Here is an 18,821-nt window from a genome sequence, read left to right on the forward strand (position 1 = left end):
GGAGAGGAGAGGAGAGGAGAGGAGAGGAGAGGAGAGGAGAGGAGAGGAGAGGAGAGGAGAGGAGAGGAGCAAGTAAGGGGCTTCCCATAGGTAGTTTCTTGGGTTTTCCTGCTGCAAAGGGGAACAGTGCAGAGGATGAAGGAGAGAACCCAAGGCTGGCTGTGGATCAGATGCCCTCGTCCATCTCTCGGGTGCTCCGTGCATCTGTGCTGGCTTCTGTTAGCAGCTCCTCCGTTTCTGCTGCTCCTGAAAGCCCATGAAGAAGCTCAGTAGAGAAGATAGTCTAGATTCAGGCTTTAGAGAGTAGTTGTAGATGAGGTTGAGATGAGGGACAGTCTCAAAAACTGTTGGGGAAGGTGCTGAACTACAGCTGTGCTGATGGTTTTGTAGAATACATATTTGAATTCATTGATTAGTCAATAGGAGGATATCTGAAATGTTCCTTTTACCTTTCTTTCTTCTGATGTAAAAAGAAGTGCAACTGGAAAGTGTTTGTAGCTTTAAGTAACACAGAGCTTGGAAGGGGAGAAATACTGACTGCAGAATTTAGTTGTAAATTTGTTTGTTTGCAGCAATTTGCAGATTTCACTGAAATTCATATACTATCATTGTGGTGTTAAACACTTCTGAGAAAGGGGCTGTTTTGTGTAATTAACGATCTTACGATGCTGCTGTGGTTTCAACCTGTCACATCCAATAGCAGTTTTCATTTTGAGAATCCTTAATTATATTTTTAATATCTTATGGTTTGAAAAACAGTGTAACATGAAAAACTATTTCATTCATGACTTAGAAAATAGCTTTTTGACCAAAAATATCAGTTAAGGAAAACTCTGGCCCACAATCCATCCTCCTATTCAGCAGCTAAAATTCTGTATTCAGTGTTTAATTTAAATGTGAAATGTATCCTAGAGTGCCTAGTATGCGATGTGATGAAAAAGTGATTGAAAAGCCTAGCCTGAAAGGCAGAAACCCCAGCTATTTCCAGCTATCCAGCTATTTCATGGATATGTTTYTGCAAATAATGGAATGAGTCCAGAATCTCAGGGAGGGCTCGTGCAAACCGAGGACCTTCAACAGTCCCTTCCCTCACTTTGGTGAGTGACCATTCACCARGGAGGAGCCAGAAAGCCAGAGGAGCCTGGACGATTCCCACTTGGATAGGTTGCCTGGAGCGAGTCATGGGAGAGCCCTGGCTGATTTGGTTTAGAAAGGAAGCGACCTAAGGGGAGACACAGGGATTTACTTCCCTCCCTGAGGCAGTAGGCCCTTTATTCAGCTCAACTTTTAGGGAGATGTTTTTCCCAGCCCATTACCCCACAGGTCCGAAATTCTGGTRTTTCAAGTAAAAATGCCGGGGCAGTTCTCACAAGTCAAGGTGGTTGACAGCAAAAATCAAAGGATTTGAATAAGTAATAKAGGGGAGGTTCTCTGCTGTTCCCTACTAGTTTTGATGAATTTGGCATTTTCAGGCTTTGTGCTGCAGGAAAGGCATAATTTGGTAGAGAAGGAATTCCTATGTAATCACCTAATTAAATGTCCAGAAATGCATGCATGTTTTTAATGACTTTGAGAGATGGGCACCAAAGCTGGATCAAAATCCTCATGGGAGCTGAGGACGTGCAGCATCCTTCAGTGCTTAGCCCTTGCTTAGCTGTGAATGGAGCTGCTGCAGAGGTGCCGGGCTGTGAGCCCTTGCCTGCTCAGGGTGCCCTCTGTGCTGAAGCAGGGCAGACCTGTGGCCATGCTCTGCTGCTCACGTAGCTACTGAGAGGACATAAAGTTTAACTACATTGTCTTCCGTTGCCAGAGGCCTGATCGCACCTGTAGTCAGTGACAGTGTCCCAGGAGGAGCCCCCAGCAGAGACCAACAGCAGAGCGAGCGGTGAGAGCAGCCTGGCCTTGGGTGGGTTGGCCAGCCCGTGGTCTCTGCTCTCCTGGAGCAAACCAGAGCTCTCTCGAGCTAAAGGAGCTCCCGTTTGGTGCTGTGAGCCACACACCTTGTCTGCAGAAACTGAAGGCAGCAGTGGAAGTTATTACAGCTTAAGGTTAGTGTGTTGAAAGTAAGAGATGGTCTAAGGAACTAGAAGTAATCTAAAATTCAGTCATCTCTTTCAAGAATCCAGTGATTACTATTTTATTCTCCATAGTGGTACAGCAGTGCAGCTCTTTGTGCATGAAGAAAAAACAACTTAATAATTTGCACATCATTATTTTTAGTTAGTTCAGGAAAATCTGGCCCAATGCTGATCTTAKAGGTGGACCTAGAGCATTGTCTGTAATTAAAGATGCTCTCCGCTTCCTTGTTTTCTTTTCCATATGTCCTGTTGAGTTTTAATCCTTCCAGATGGAGTTCTCTCTGGTTGATGTTTGCATCCAGCACAAGTTTTCTTTTGTTTGTTYGATTTTTGTTTGGTTTTTTTTTTTTGAGAAAGACTGAAGACTGAACCAGAAAGCGAAACAGGTAACACAGTCAAGTTAAAGGAGTGAACCTGAACTCTGACATTTCCTAACGTTGGAGAGCAAGAATGTGTAGTGTGAATATTCTGCGAGCATGCGTTTGTGTGTGACGTGTCTATAACTTGCAGACTTTTACCTTTTATACTGCTCTCCTGCTGGCTTGGTACCAAGAGGCCTGATAAATACCCAGAGGTTTAAATTCATGGAAGAATCAGCAAGTATCCAAAAGTATGAATTCATATGGAGGCCCATTGTACAGACCATCTTTGCACATTACATGTAAATTATTAAAACACCACCATTGTTGGGTTTGTATTCACAACACAATTTACCATTATATACTTAACAATTGACAAATTAGCTACTGTTCTGCTCAGGAGAAAAGTCAAAATTTCTTGAAAATATATTCTGTTTGAAATCAAGCTTTTTTTTTTTTTTTTTTTGTCATGTGAGCAAATATTTTGTTATCTTTTTACAGTAGCAGCACTAGTTAAATCGGAGCTTGCTGGTGAATTGCTAAGAGGTAAATCACAACAGACATTAATCTAGATGAGGGCTAAGTAATTAACTTCATAGAAGGGTGGCATATACTGTGTCTGTGACACTAGACTGACTGCTGTGCGTAGAATAAATGCAGCATTTAGGCTGCCTAGGGTATTCCACCCCTTCAATTAAGTAAACAAATATATATAGAGCTACTCTGGAGTGTATCCTTTGTGGTCTAAACACTGTATTTTATTAAAATCATCTGCGTGCAGCGTGTGGGGTTTGAGTTCCTGCCAGTGGCTCCATCCATTGTGGGCYGCGCCGCGGGGCCCTCGGCGGAGCGCGGCGCAGCGGGGCTGCCCTCTGCGCGCGGGGCGCTCCTGCTCGCTCCGGGGGCCGCTCCGCTGCCTCTTACCTCCCACTTTGTTTCCAGCCGTGTGTGTGGCACGGGCTGTTGCCTGGAAAAATTGAGGCTTTTGCAGGAAAAGAAAAAGAAAATCCATATAAGTTGAGGAGGATATCAAAGGCGTTTTGGGATTGAGTCTGTGGGGCAAGGTCAGGGCTGGAATAGGTGCGTGGCTGCCTACTGTATGAGTGTGTATTGAGGTAGTTAATATTTATATATGCATGTCTATTTTTACCTCCAAATCAGTCCTAAAAATCAGTGATAAAATATTTGTTGAGCTCCAGAGGATAGGATCAGTTTTTCAAGGAGAATTATATATTTTTTTAATTTGTAATCATTATGATCCTTATCTCGCAAGTGCTCTCTCTTACTCAGAAATAGGCCCCTAGTTTGCTCTGCGTTCTAGAAAAGATTACTCTGAAGTATTTCATCATCAGGAAAATGTTTTTCTCAACGGTGTCATACGTGCGTTCAGATGATGATCCTCCATGCAAGAGTTTGCAGCAGATATTGCTCCTCAACACAACACTTGGTTTATAGGGTGTTATGGGCAACACAGGTTGACAAAAATTCTGCTTAGAGAAAACAGCTAAGATAATATTCTCCCAAAGCTGCATTTATTTAATGAGTCTATTAAATTGAAGGAATATAAAGATGATGATAAACCACACACACAAAGAACTTACTGCAAAGGCTGAGAGATGAGTTAATAGAGCTGGTTCACCGGCTATATTTCCTCTATCAAATACTTGATATGTTTTTTACAAACTCAGTCTGATTATTTTCTCATTTAATTAATGAGAATTGTTGRTCATAAAATGCTTACCTGCTTTTCTCAAAAGTTATAACAGCAAGAAAATATTTTTAAAAAGAGATTAATTTTTATGTAGTATTTGTTTTTTCCTGTTGGATACAAGACTTTTTTGTCAAGTCCAATGTATGGGAATGGAGAGAAGTGAATAGATTGTCCAGAACAAGGCAAACCTTCATCCTTCTCCCCCTGCTTGAGCAGGAACAAACCCAAGTGCAGCTAATAAAAGATTCACATTAATCCAAACACTTTGGATCTCAAGAACATGATGACTAGCTATAGAGTCCCACCTTGTAACTGAGATCAGTTTCTGCAGACAAGAAAAACAAGAAATAAAGCACGGGGCATTTCTATGGAGTGTGTCTGAGTGGTTCGCACTCATTTTTGCGTCAGGAACCACTATCACCCTCAAAGTGGATCTCGGACCACCATGCAGTTCCTCTGTAAACTGCTAATTGGAAACACTGTGTGGCAGAGCAGTTCCCTGGACCAGCTGCAGACCACATACTTGGGCCTAGCAGCTGGTTCCAAACTGTGGTATAACGGATCATTTTCAGATTCTCCTTTTACACCTGTGTTCGCGGGACATCGGGGTTGGAAGGGATTAGATTGTTCTGGCTGGAAACATTCACTCCCTGAGAACTCTCCTCAGCCAGAGACGCTGTTTGGAAGATCATCCCACTCCTCTTTCTGCTGTGAGCTCCAGAYAGAGACACCAACTGTAAGGATTAACCTGGCGACTGGGATTCCAAAACACTTTTGCCAGTGATCAGCACTGTGGTTTATTGATCAGTATTGCAGTGCCACAGGAATTCAGCCCCAGTGGGCTGGATACTGACCACCGAGCTCCCTTCGGAGCACAGGAAAGGGGGCCCTGGCCCTCAGGGGGCAGCTGGGCTGGGAAGGACCCAGCAAGATGGCAGCTCCCATCCCAAAGATGGAGAAGCTCCAGGGAAGAGAAGGAGGCAGGAATAAATACTCTGCATCTATAGTTGATTTGAAGCAAAGTGATTTTTTTTCAGGGAAACAAGCTGTTTAAGTTTTGGGCAACTGCAGCTGAATCAATTTTGGCCACAAAAAAAAAAAAAAAAAAAAAAAGAAAAAAGAAAAAAAAAAGGAAGATGGATGGGACAACATGTTGATAAACTAGAAATATGTCTTGGTTCAGCCTCTGGCTAGCTTCCCTTAAAAGGCATATTGTAGTCTCAAAAAAGGACATTCTTGTTTTTAAAATATGTCTAAATGAAAAGAACAAATGTTACCAGAAGAGGTTAACTGATCTGAAAATGTGAAGAAATGTATGCTGATATGTACTTTCAGACACATTTTTTTTGTTGTTTTTTTGCTTGCTTGGCCACTTCAGCATGGCTGGCACATATGACAGTGTTGACAGTTGGCTGTAATTTTGAGCATATCCTTTTCCTGAGTTCCCTATTACAAATTTAAGAGCAGTAACATTCAGTGAAATCTCCAGTGGTTCAGTTTCGTATGTTCTGAAAACAAAGGAAACAGAGTTTGCTTGTGTGAGATACGGAGCAGCCTTCTGGTGTATTGTTGGGAACCTTTGCCAAGGGAGGGAATCTCTGCCTTGGTGAGACGCTGAAGGAGGCTCTTCCTGGTGAATCCCCCCATTTGCCCTGCTCTCTGTGACTGACGTGCCCAGTGAGGCATGGGGAGAGCTGCTCATGCTCTTAACCCACATGGCTTTTTCCCCTCCTCACAGTTAGCATTCAGGGAGCCTGTGTTTCTGCTTCAAGACCAGAAAACTGTCAGATAATTGAAATGTCTGCTAGAATAATCACCCAGGAGACACAGAGAAGAACCTCGGTTTCATACCATCTCTGCGACTCTGTGACAGTGCTCTCCACAATTCTTGTGTAGCTGGGACTGCTGAGTGGGCAGGGGCTGGCTGGCCACCTCTAGCTGAGGGGAAGGACAGAACAAGAGGACAGGGAGAACACGGAGGAGTCAGGCTAAAAGGGATGGACCTTTGGGGATTATTTAGCCCAATGCCCTGATCAAGCAGCGTCACCTGCAGCACATTGCACAGAGTCACGTCCAGGTGGGTTTTGGCTGTCCCCCGAGAAGGAGCTTTCACAGCCTTTCTTGGCAGCCTGTTTCAGTGCTCTGTCACCCTCACAGTTTGTCGCTGGCCACCACTGAAGAGTCTGGGCTCATCTTCTTGACACCCTCCCCTATTTTGTTCCCTTATTTCTTTACATTGATGAGACCCCCTTGCAGCCTTTGCTTCTTTATGCTGAATGGGCCCAGCTCTCAGCCTTTCAGGGGAGATGCCAAGGTCTCATAATCATCTTCTTAACTCTGTACTTGCCTTTACTGAACTTGATAAGGTTCCTTTCTGCCCAACTCTCCAGCCTGTCCAGGTGCCAGTGAGTGGGGGCATCAGCCACTCCTCCCAGGTTGGTAGGTAGCATCATCAGACTTGCTGAGGRTGCGCTCTGTCCCTTCATCCAGGTCATGAATAAGTTGGACAAGACTGGACCCAGTACACATTTTTGAGGGATACAAGCCTCCAACTAGACTTCGTACCACTGATCACAGCCCTCTGAGCTCTGTCATTCAGGCAGTTCTCATCCACCTCACTGCCACTCATCTAACCCACAGTTCCTGAGCTTATTAGTGAGGATGTCATGGGAGACAGTGTCAAAAGCCTTGCTGAAGTCTAGGTAGACAACAGCCACCACTCTCCCCTCATGTACCCAGCAAGTCATTCCCTCATAAAAGGCTACTGGATTGATTAAATAGGATTTCTGCTTGGTAAAACCATCCTGACTATCTTGATCCCATTTTCTACCACTTGCTTAGAGATGACAGCCAGGCTGAGCTGCTCCATCATTACCTTTCCAGGGGTGGAGGTGTGGCTGACTGGCCTRTAGATGCCTGGTCCTCCTTGCTCTTCTGAAGCCTGCAGTGACACTGGCTTTCCTCCAGGCTCAGGCAGTTCTCCTGTTCTCCATGACCTCTCAAAGATAATGGGGTCTCAAAGATAATAATGGGGATCTCAAAGATAATATCCCACAAGCCTCTCAGCCCTTGCGGGTACACCCCATCAGGRCCCATGGATTTGTGGGTGTCAGGTTTGCCTAAGTAAGTGATCTCTAAGCCAGTCCTCCCCATTCAAGGGAAGTCTTCCTTCCTCCAGACGGGCACCTGAGCGTCACCTCTGGAGTCACCTCCAGCCTTGAGAAGTTGCATGGCCTCAAAGCTCCTTATTGCTCACATGGCAAGCTGTTACAAATACTCATTTTATAATAAAGTTACTGAGTGCTTCTGCAGGAATATTTTTGAAGTGATTCAGAGGACAATACGCTAAAAGAGTGATAGTGATCAGAACAAAACTTGGAGAGAAGAAAGACTCTAGTTGCCCTCAAYTGAGTATCTTCACCCAGATAGAACTGTAGTTACCATTTTAACCTCTTGGTAATATGTTAACATGGTAACATCTGTCCTAAATTCTCCCTCCTGTAAGCAGCAGAGCACAACTACGAGGGCACGAGGAGAAGCAGGTTTATCTGGATGTGTGAACCCATGGCTGTGCTTGCCAGTCCATAGGCCTTAAGCTTAAACTCTTGATGTTCTTAAAGCCGGATAGAAGGTAAAACTACCCATCCTACAACGACATCCCAGACCAGGGTTGGCAATATCCACCATGCTGCTTTGATAATGCTGCTATTTCCTCGTTATAATTCCTGCCTGACCCCATCGAAATATGACCTGATGGCTTTCGGATTAAAGCGGAGTGACTAATTCAGTCAGTGAATCAGTTGCAGGTAGGGCTGATGCTCCATTGTGAGGGATCAAAGCAGAGCACTTAATAACATTTCTGTGCTTGTTCTGCTCCTTCCTGTCAGTTTATTCAAATAACTTTACGACCCAAACGTATGAAGTGAACACTTCCACTGTGGTCGTGACTGCTGGCACTCCACGGGAGGCACGTGGAGGTGCTGGAAGTGGGCAGAAAAATGGCCAGGGGGCCAGATGAGTGAGGGACCCCTCACCAGCTCTGGGACTTGCAGGGTGAGCAAGGAAAACCCAGTGAGAAGGTTCATAGAGAGGCAGGGGCCTCCAGCATTTGCATGGTAAGTGCAAATTCCTTGTCCCTAAGGAATTTACRTTGGAGAGACTTGCTCTGCTAACAGTCGGTTAGCAGGATTGGCCTCTGATTGAAAACAACATGCTGTAAATGAGATTAAATGAGGTAAAATAAGGCAAAGTTTAAAATAATTAGATTATATGTGAACACTCTGTAGTAAATGTATCCATTTCAGTCATTAATTGTTTTATGTAGAGTCATTTAAAAGGCCCAGGTCCTGCAAACACTGTCAGTTARGAGTAATCCATACTTCCTTCTGCAAGGAAAATCCTCAAGCTTGAGATCTAAAGTTGTTTTAATAATCTGGCCTTTGTATTTATTTGTGTGCAGCCATGCTAGGGAGAAAAGGGAATTAAATGATCTCAGTGTAATAGATTTATTTTGTTTTTTTAACATTAGAATGGCATAGTGTCTTCTTGAGCCACTTAATGCAGTGTAATGCCATTGAAGGCCTTCCACAGACAAGAGTCAGGCTGCGCTCACCGGCGTTTGGTCTCACAGCTTGTCCAGCTYGCAGCACAAGAGTTAGAGTCATAGAATCATAGAATCATAGAATGCCCAAGGTTGGAAGGGACCTCAGAGGTCATCGAGTCCAACCCCCCTGCTCACGCAGGGTCACCTAGAGCACGTGGCACAGGGCTGCATCCAAGCGGGTTTTAAAGATCTCCAAAGAAGGAGACTCCACAACCTCTCTGGGCAGCCTGTTCCAGGGCTCTGTCACCCTCACTGTCAAAAAGTGTTTTCTCAAGTTCCTGTGGAACTTTTGGTGCCTCAGCTTGTGGCTGTTTGCTCTAGTCCTATCACTGTCCACCACTGAAAAGAGGCCGCCCCCCTCCTCCTCACTGCCTCCCTTGAGGTATTTATACACGCTGATCAGGTCCCCCCTCAGCCTCCTCTTCTCCAGGCTGAACAGACCCGGCTCTCTCAGCCTTTGCTCATAGGGCAGATGTTCCAGGCCCCTGATCATCCTGGTAGCCCTGCGCTGGACTCTCTCCAGCAGCTCCACATCCCTCTTGTACTGGGGAGCCCAGAACTGGACGCAGTACTCCAGATGTGGCCTCACCAGGGCTGAGTAGAGGGGGATGATCACTTCCCTCGACCTGCTGGAGACGCTTTTCTTAATGCACCCCAGGATCCCGTTGGCCTTCTTGGCCACCAGGGCACACTGCTGCCTCATGGTCARCTYGTYGTCCACCATGACACCCAGGTCCCTCTCTGYGGGACTGCTCTCCAGCAGGTCCACCCCTARTCTGTACTGGTGTCCAGGGTTATTCCTCCCCAAGTGCAGGACCCTGCACTTGCCCCTGTTGAACCTCATGAGGTTTCTCGCYGCCCAGTCCTCCAGTCTGTCCAGGTCCCTCTGGATGGCAGCACAAGGCACCCTTAGTAATAAGGGCTGAGGTAGCAGCACACAGATGGTATCCTGCACCTGTAACCTCCGTAAATATTGAGCCCAGTTTCAATGCTCAGTATTTCAACAGGTGAGAAACTTACTGTAAACCTGCTTTCCTGATGTAACCAACTGAATTATTGGTGCGTGCTCTGTCCAAGGGGACCTTTTAAGCACATACGGTATTCGGCAAAATATTGGATGTCAGSACAAAGCGAGACATGCAGTAGCTGAGAAAACTCATGCCCTCCAATGAGATGTGGAGGAGCTACTTAGGCTGAGCATTGCAAACACCTTCCTGCATGAATAGCATGAAGCTTGTGGCACTGGGCCTGGAGTGCTCTACCACGCAGGTAGATAACCCCAGGCCAGGATGCTAGTTCTTGCCCAAGTAGGGCTKACTCGTTCCCGAAATACACGTTCTTCTCAAGTCTGCAGTTGCAGGGATAGACGTAAGGGGAGGCGAGGGGGTTCCCTGYGCTCCGGTGTCGTGTCCCACCTGGCTCCCGTCCCCCTGTCCTCTGCTTGTCCCACATGAGCACAACCAGYGACTTCCCAACAGTGCTTGTAAATAAAGTGAGCCCATATAGGCTGCATATGGGGACCACAAGCTGGACTGGCCGTGGCCATCCTGTAGAGGAAAGGTGCTCCGTGTGCTGATGTGCACACAGTTTGGCGTGTGCCCTGCTCCCCTTCCCGGAGAGCTGCCTTCTTCAGGGCCGAGCGCTGCATAGTGCCCTTAAACAGGTTGGTTGGTTTGTTTTTCCATAGTATATCCAGGACACGCTCACAGGGCTTTAAGACAGCAGTAAAAATGGTTTTACACAGCTAATCCAGATACTTGTCACCACTTTCTGGATTTTGAGTTGAKGAAAACGTACTTTGAGAAACCTGGTTGGATTTTTCAGAATTGCCTCGATCCCAGTTTGCATTATCTTCCAGAAATGGCAGTGTTGTATCCAGCTGGAAATGACTGCAGTTCTGTTTTGTCATATCACTAAAGCTTGGGGTTTTTTAATTTTATTTTTTTTTCTGGAAGTTTAGCTATTTAGATTACATGTTCCTCTTGAAGCCTAATGTTCCACAGCTCCTTATTAGAAACATCAATGGTATTGAATGGAAATGGATCTTGCATGATGATTTCAAAAATCAGGCCAGTAATGCAGTATCCCCTTGGCATAACATTTCCATTAGCAGGCATTTCTTGTAATTGTAAATTCCTTAACATAGAGGAGGGTAACTAGAATAACACAATATATTTATTTAACTATTAAGGCCTTTAATGAACTTCAGGAAAACAGTTTCAATCCAGGGCTCTAAAGCCTCCGTTACCTTATGCACATTGACCTCCGTCCTGCAAACAATTACACATAGGCTCAGCCTCGCTGCCTTTCAACGGACAGCTCACATTTGTAAAGTTAAGCCTAAGTGTGTGTGTTTGCAGAGATGCAGGCCTCGCTTTAGTTTGGAAAAGCTGAGCTGGGCTAACAAAGGGGCAGCTTCTGCCACCGCGCTCCGGTTCCAAAGCCCCTTCCTCAGAGCCCGGCAGCGTTTCCCTCTGCCGCTCCCTGTGACCGCTCCGCCCGGCCTGCCCGTGCGCTGGGGCTGTAGGGCCACCCCGCCGTGGGGCTGGTTGTGTGGGGCCGAGGCCGCTGCCCCCTGCTCGCAGCCGTGGGGCTGGTTGTGTGGGGCCGAGGCCGCTGCCCCCTGCTCGCAGCTGTGGGGCTGGTTGTGCGGGGCCGAGGCCGCTGCCCCCTGCTCGCAGCCGTGGGGCTGGTTGTGTGGGGCCGAGGCCGCTGCCTCCCGCTCGCAGCCGTGGGGCTGGTTGTGCGGGGCCGAGGCCGCTGCCCCCCGCTCGGCCCTGTGGCGCTCAGTCCCTGTGGCGCTTCTCTCGCAGCTCGCGGTCCCGCACAACGACGAGTGGAGCCGCTTCGCCCGGACGCTGGTGGAGATCCGCGCCAACCGGGCGGACAGCGAGGAGGAGGGGGCGGCCGAGCTGCCGGCCTAGAGGCGGCGCCCGCCCCGCCGGGCCGCCCGGAGCCCGCGCCGCCTYGCGCCGGCGTCCCGCGCGCTGCCGCACGCTGCATTTCTGTCTGAAACGTAAGGAAGAAGAGACAAATCAAACCTTTATGGGTTTAGTTGTTGCCTTTTAACTACTTAGTAGCTGTATTTAATAGCTAGGAACCCCTGGTTAAACTTGTGCTCACATTGCCCTTCTGGCATWGCCCTATTAAATCCATATGAAGCCAGATATGATTGTGTGCAGATGTAGTGTGCTTCACTGTATGGGCCCGGGCCAGAGACGTTAGATGTGGTGTTTCACATGGTGACTTACATTATGAATGGATGTACTATACGAAAGTTGCTGCTCCTTATTTATTGCGGTGTGCTGCATGGAACATATTTATTTGAAAGCATTAAAATAAACGATCCTAGAGCATGTGCATAATGAGAGAACTGCATTGTCTGTGTGCTGCCGTGGAGGCTACATGAAAGTCCACGTAACAGTTACTGTACATCAGTTGTGCTGGAGATGKAAGATCTGTAAAGGTTGGCTTGAGTGGGTGGAATGACTTTCCTTTCTGTTTTTTATTTTTTTAATGCCTGTTATTTCTAGGCACTTTAACGATATTTCAGATATACTTGGTCGCTGATACTTGTCGCGCAAGTTAACACTAACAGTCTGGCAAAGGGTTGTGGTTCCTGCCTATGACACGAGTGCTGCCAATAAAACGTATCATCAAGCCCGCTCTGTCGCAGTGTGGTCCATCGATCCTTACCCRTCAGTGGCGCAGGGAAAACGTGGCCTCCCTGGCCTGCCCAGCGGGTAAATGGTGCCCGCGGCACCCCGCTCCGGGGCAGCAGGGCACTCGCTGCAYCGAGTCCTGCTCCGGATTCTACGGGAGACAACCCCGGCCGAGAGCTGTGTCTTTAGCTTAGCGGGTTACGCTCATGCAGCCACGGAGCCGCGCTGTGCTGCTCTGCCCGCTGGGAGAAAAGGAGGTGGAGAGAAGCACGGGGGAGGCCGCACCTCGAATCCTGGCTTYGGGTTTGGGCCCCTCACTACACGAAGGTCATGGAGGTGCTGGAGTGKCTCCAAAGGAGGGCAGTGAAGCTGGTGAAGGGGCTGGAGAGAGACCTTACGAGGAGCAGCTGAGGGAGCTGGGGTTGTGTAGCCTGGAGAAGGAGGCCCAGGGGAGACCTACAGCTACCTACAACTCCCTGAAAGGAGGGAGTAGTGGGGCGGGGGTCGACCTCTTCTCCAGAATCACTGCAGACTGAACAAGAGGGAATGGCCACAAGCTGTGCCGGGAGAGGTTCAGGTCAGACATCAGGGAGAATTTCCACTCGGAAGGAGTGGTCAAGCATTGGAACAGGCTGCCCAGGGACATGGTGGAGTCACAATCCCTAGTAGTGCTCAAGAAATGTGTAGATGGGGCACTTAGGGACATGGATTAGCAGGGATGGTGGTGATGGGTTTACGGTTGGACTTAATGATTTTAAAGGTCTCTTCCAACCACAATGATTCCATGATTCTGTGATAAGGCCTCTGCAAACTTACTTGCGAGAGACGTTTGGGCAGGGGACAAGGGAATRTCCTTTGAAAGGCACTGCCCTGTGGGCTGAGGCAGACACCAGGGTCCRCCTGAGCTCAGTCTTGCTGAGGAGGAACAGTGCTGAAGGCTGTAAGGTGGTAAGGCTGCTAGACACATTAGCCTCATAAGTGATGTTCAGCCACAACATCACCGTGATGGCTGTTTGCCTTCCAAGTTCTCCCTACTCCGTAGCATGAGTAGCTTGTAAAATACTGGAGTCAGCTMAGAAGACCCTCAGAATTTGCTGCTGTGTGGGACTGAAAATGACCAAAGTCCTTCCCCTTAGCACAAAGGGGAGTCACCAAGATGGGATGAGAGCACTTCCCCCAAATGCCTCTGTCTTTTTCCTTCTATTCCCTCCTATTTGTGTGGGGCGCGGAAAAGATTCAGCTCTCCAGAAAGGACCAGGGTTGCATGGACAGAGCAGAAGCTGGGGCAGACCAGCGCAGTGGGYGGCCTGCCATGTGCTAGACCTTGTGGCCATCCCTTGCTGAGCTCCTTCCACGGTCTCTAGCACCACCGTTGAGTCTCCCCTGTAGCATGTGCTCGGGTTAAGGGGGTCCCATGGTAACAAAGAGTGACACCCAGGGCTGAAATCCYGCCCATGTGCTGCGTGGTGCTCAGCTGAGACACAACATCTTCGCCAGTCCTAAAAACCACAGCAGCACGGGAGGGAGACGCTGGTCTTGCTGCTTCGAGAGCAGCGTGCAACCAATAGCACTTGGACAAAGACATGTCTGAAAGGGGAACAGGCCCTCCTGTGGGGCTGGAAGTGTGGTGGACCCTTCCAAGGAGAGGCCACCAGAATAAGCATTTGCTGCTCCAGAGTAGGCTCAGGGGAGTGCCTCAAGATTGTTCTTGAGAGGTGCCCAGGCGAGGGGAACTGGGTCACGGCCATTCAGTGGGCTCTGGGCGATGCTTCGGGGTGGCTCTGCCGGGGCTTCCCCGCCCCGCTCCAGTGCCGCTGGGTGGGACAAGGCAAGAACCCCGGCCCTGTCCCCCAGCAGCGGGAGCTCCCCCTGCAAGCTGCGCCTCTCCACTGCTGTGGAAGCGGTAACGGGAAGAAGCTCCTTTCCCACGAGAAGCGTGGGGAAAGCTGGGTCTTGGCAAACCAGCAGACTGGGAATGCCCGGGAAGCRCCAGCATCCCGCAGCGTGGAGCGGCTCCCGCCGTGCAGAGATGGCTCCGCTGTGGAGGTGGCGRCGTCAGTTCGGCCCAAGGGTGTCCGGAGCCTTTTCTAGAGCCGTCTGCCCAGGGCAAGACCAGTGCAAGGCTGGTTCTCCCTCCCGTTCCTAGGCAGACCTAGTTCTACAGTAACGCTAGTGCTAGTGGTGTCACTGAGAGACTCCGGAGACACAGTGCCAGCCTCTTGAGATTTCTATACTCTTAGCCATTAAATAACTGGTGCTTGATCACTGTCTCCAGCAATCACCTTCGCGCTTAATGCAAAAACAGCAAAAAATTTAACCGGAGACCATCCAGGGTCTGAATTTCACATCAGCTTTTAGAACTGGCCACAGTTGGCCGATTCCAGCTCCTGCTTCCTCGCTGTTTTCTGGGCAGCGAGGAGCTGCACAGGTAAGTGCACTGTGCACACATACATCATGTGTGTATGTATATATAGATACACACACACACACACACATCATGGAGCCTGCAGAAGGGACATTCCTGAACAAACCGTCCCCTCCTAAGAAGGACGCAGAGCAGTTTGTTGGGTTTTGTATTTTTAGCAGATTTAGAAAAACCTGCCCAAGTTATTTTTGAAGCCTGTGGTATGCTTGCTCACAAAAGCCTCCCTGCAAACTGTCCGTGTTAAGCCAGCCCAAACCCAGCCCTGTCCCCAGGGACCAGGCAGAGCGCGTCCCGCGGCTTCCGGAGCGAGCCGGGGCCGGGGGCAGTGCGGGCGCTGCCAACAGGGAACACAGCCAGCACTGGATCATCTCTTGTTGCCCCTGCCGAGCCCTAGCTGGCTGGCTGCAGTACCCAGGTCCCCCCWCCCTTCGCTGAGCTCCCCCCGAAAGCAGCGAGGATGAACTGCGGCCTCGGGGCTTCCGTCTGTTTGTGAGGCGGCCCCTCAACATTCCCAAGCAGGAATGTTGCCTCTTTTTGAGGGACATCGATGTCAAAGCATCTCTTTTCTACAGAGGAGGATACTGATAAATTTGTGCTGAAGCTGGGGGTGCCTTCATAGCCATCTAGCCAAACATTCCCTTCACCTGACTGCGAACCTTATGCTTCAAGTTGATCAAAACACGTGCCATGCTCTGCCATCTCCAGCACAGAACACCACGTGTGCATCTCTCTTTGAAAGGTTTATTTCTATCTTCATAAATACATAGTCTTCTAAACACTGTGCAAGGCACCAAAAAATTAAGTAAAATCTTTTGTTTTAAAGTATTTTAATCTCTTTTGACTCAATGAAGTAAATAAGAATCTGAAACCATCTATTTGCCAATTACAAGCCAGCAGTTAAGGCAGGTACCATTGATACAGTGCATGAATTTTCTATTGCAGTTATTTAAACAAGCAGCGTTTTACTAGAAGTGCATATACAAACAGAACTCCAAATACCAGCAACCCAAGATAGGCACCCAGTTATGAAATTTCCTCGTATGTGTAAGTGAATGCCAAAAGTTCTGCCATAAAGTGCAAAGACTATGGACAATAACACTTTCTTTTGAGCATTTTGATACCAGTAACATAATACAACGGCTAAACATTTATAAATGTGGTTTCCATTACAAAAACATGTTCCACATAAAAGCTTCATAATACAATCCAGAAACAGAACTTGTGCGTGTACATATTTAAAAAGTTGAAGCTGTACTGGCAGACTTAGGTACCGGGTAGATATTTGCTGACCTCTACAAACACGCACTAAGTTTATAACCAATTTACATGTACAGTCAAAATCGTTCTGCTTGGAGCACCGTGATTTCCACTGAGTTTCCATCTGAGTGACGACGTGTGACATCCGCTCTGGTAATCTGCAACCAGCCATTGCCTGCAAGACGATCCGGTTCACAGCTCTCACCCAACCCTCCCCAAGAAACGGAACCTAAAATTAGTGTCTTCCCAACACAAGCACATGTCAGATGTGGACAAATACATTCATGGTCCCAAACTTAAAACAACTGGTAAGAATTTCACAGTGATCTGGTTAAGGAAGCACAAAGACAAATGATTACATTTAAGATGAAAATTGCCTTAAAACTCAAATGAAGCTAAACTGCTTTATGATGAGAAGCTAAAGGAACAAAGTATTAACCAATTAGAAAAGTGGCTCTTTCCCAACTAATAACAAAAAACCTACAGCAATTATCTCAGGGTCCTACTGCTGCAGCAGCCTTTGAGGTAGGTGGCGATGGCTTAAACCGAGGTAGGTAAAGTCCAAACTTGTTTTCAATCCCTGCAAAAGTGGCGACCGCCAATTTGTAACCACCAACATGGTCAGGGTTGGGAGCAGGGAGTGTGATCCTAGATTTAGGAACTGGCTCTGATCCAGCTGGCTTTCTGTAAAACAATAACAGTAATAATAATTAACTTCTGAAGCATAAAACCRGAATTCAAAAAAATCCTCTCCATAAAATTTTCAGAATGAGACATCTGAGGGCATCTCACTTTAAGTAACTAAATTAAATGCTCCAATGTAATGCTACAATTCTAAAATGCTCCACAGAAGTTCGCTGCCTTCGCGCTGATTACGATAAAGGATGGTCAAAGACAGGTAATATTTTTCGTGCCTTAACCAAAGCTGCAGTGGGGGGAGCTGAATTTCCGAGCTTCCTGCTACAGTGTACCACCAACCCAGGAACAAGGCAGAGCTTTGGTAAATACTGGGTGGTTTTCAAACTGCTGCTCCCCGCTGCAGATCCTGGCACTCCAATCAGTGACATTCACACCCATCTGTAGCAGCAATCTTCAGTGTGGCAACGAGGACAGTGAGTGATCAACAAAAAATTATTAGAGTTAACAGTAATTGGTCCAACATTTTTGAGTCACGTTTCCCATGTTTTACCTCAGATTTGTAAGGACAGTATTTGGCCTCATSTCCCCTTCCCCATGCACGGGACGAGGTCCATTGCATTACTGAGGCCTCCTGCGCCCGATGTGCGCTGCAGCTCCATCCCCACCCGAGCTCAGCCCCTCAGTGGCTGTTGGAGTGCCCCACGGGCAAGAGTGACATGAATACGGCCGTGTCTTGCTTGGGCCACCTCCTCTCGAGATGTGAGGTGGCCTGCGTGGTCCCRACAGCCTTTTCGGTGTGCCCTAAGCCACTGCAAGCCCCACATCTCAGCAGCACCACGGCCGGGAGCGCAGGGACCCGCGCGGCTCCGCGCTCCGACGCCACATACTTACACTCCCCCAAAGTCCACATAGAACCATCGCTGCAGCAGCTCGTAGGTCACCAGAGTGACACCGAACTGAGGCGAGGATCGAAACACACGAGCTTGAAAGGAAAGAAAACGTCTCGTGAGAGGCAGGAGGAGCCCAGCCGAGAACCGCCCGGTCCTGCCCGCTGCTGCACCCACCTCCGGCTCCTTTCCAGAGCGCCTTGGGGCCTTCCTCGCGAAGGATCTTGGCGAAGCAGTCCACGACGCCGCTGTACGTGGTCTGGCCCGCACGGGCTGCCACCTGCAGCCGCGTTTTGATGACATCCGCAGGAGTGACGAGGGAGGCAGCGGGCATCCCTGTGGCAGCGAGAAAGCCGCGTCAGGCCCCATGGAGCGCCCACGCCACCCCCTGCACGGGCAGGTGCCGCCTCGCGCCGCCTCGCGCCGCCTTGCACCACCTCGCGCCGCCTCATGCTGCCTCACGCTGCCTCGCACCGCCTCACCCTGCCTCACGCCGCCTCATGCTGCCTCATGTCACCTCACGCTACCTCATGTTGCCTCACGCTCCTCACGCTCCCTCATGTTGCCTCACGCCACCTTATGTCGCCTCACGCTGCCTCACGCCACCTCATGCCGCCTCACGCTGCCTCGCGCTCCCTCATGTTGCCTCACGCTGCCTCGCGCTCCCTCATGTTGCCTCACGCTATTTCGCGCCGCTTTGCGCCACCTCACACCGTCTCGTGTCGCCTCATGCCACCTTACGCCGCGCCAGCCAGAGCTCATCCCTCCTCGCAGCAATGACACGGAGCTGCGAGGCTGCAGCTCGTGTCCTCAACAGGGCACTCGGGAAAGATTCAAGTTCACCTTGGCAGATAATCAAGTGGAAGCACCAAACAGCAAATTAGCAGTGGACAGCACTTCTGAAGTTATTCCTGTCCTAACTGGGGCTGCCCAGGTTCAGGAAAACAAAAAAAGGAAAAAAAGAAAAAAAGTAAAAGTGGTGAGCGTGTACCCAGAGGACGCCATCTCTGATCGTTTCATTACTTTCCATTCAGCATCTGTTCCAAACCAGCGATGTCAGATGCAGATGCATAAATCTCCCTGGCTACTTTTTAGGCTTAATAATCCTGTAGCAACTGTTGTCCAAACCAGCAGGGTCTGGCCTTGAGCTCCAGCCCGCCCTCACTGCCTCCCTGTTCGGATAGGAGCACACGCAGATCA

The 18,821-nt window shown here is 48.8% G+C and overlaps 2 protein-coding genes across 3 annotated transcripts in view; one reads left to right on the forward strand and one right to left on the reverse strand.

The window, feature by feature from the left end:
• Positions 1-11,681, forward strand: part of DYNC1I1 (dynein cytoplasmic 1 intermediate chain 1) — a 170,863-nt gene extending 159,182 nt beyond the window's left edge. Inside the window, exon 17 of the mRNA XM_026036269.1 lies at positions 11,565-11,681. Within this exon, the coding sequence (XP_025892054.1) occupies positions 11,565-11,675 (111 nt within the window). The 3' untranslated portion in view covers positions 11,676-11,681. The remainder of the gene's footprint in view (positions 1-11,564) is intronic.
• A 4,178-nt stretch (positions 11,682-15,859) lies between these two features.
• The window catches only part of SLC25A13 (solute carrier family 25 member 13), a 94,610-nt gene continuing 91,648 nt past the window's right edge, over positions 15,860-18,821 (reverse strand). For both annotated transcript variants that reach the window (XM_026036271.1, XM_026036272.1), the window contains exons 16-18: positions 17,799-17,957; positions 17,626-17,716; positions 15,860-16,779 (exon numbers count right to left, since the gene is read on the reverse strand). In XM_026036271.1, the coding sequence (XP_025892056.1) occupies positions 16,590-16,779; positions 17,626-17,716; positions 17,799-17,957 (440 nt within the window). In that variant the 3' untranslated portion in view covers positions 15,860-16,589. The remainder of the gene's footprint in view (positions 16,780-17,625; positions 17,717-17,798; positions 17,958-18,821) is intronic.

Source organism: Nothoprocta perdicaria, unplaced genomic scaffold, assembly GCF_003342845.1.
Source record: "Nothoprocta perdicaria isolate Ctin4 unplaced genomic scaffold, notPer1 scaffold_174, whole genome shotgun sequence".
NCBI lineage: Eukaryota > Metazoa > Chordata > Aves > Tinamiformes > Tinamidae > Nothoprocta > Nothoprocta perdicaria.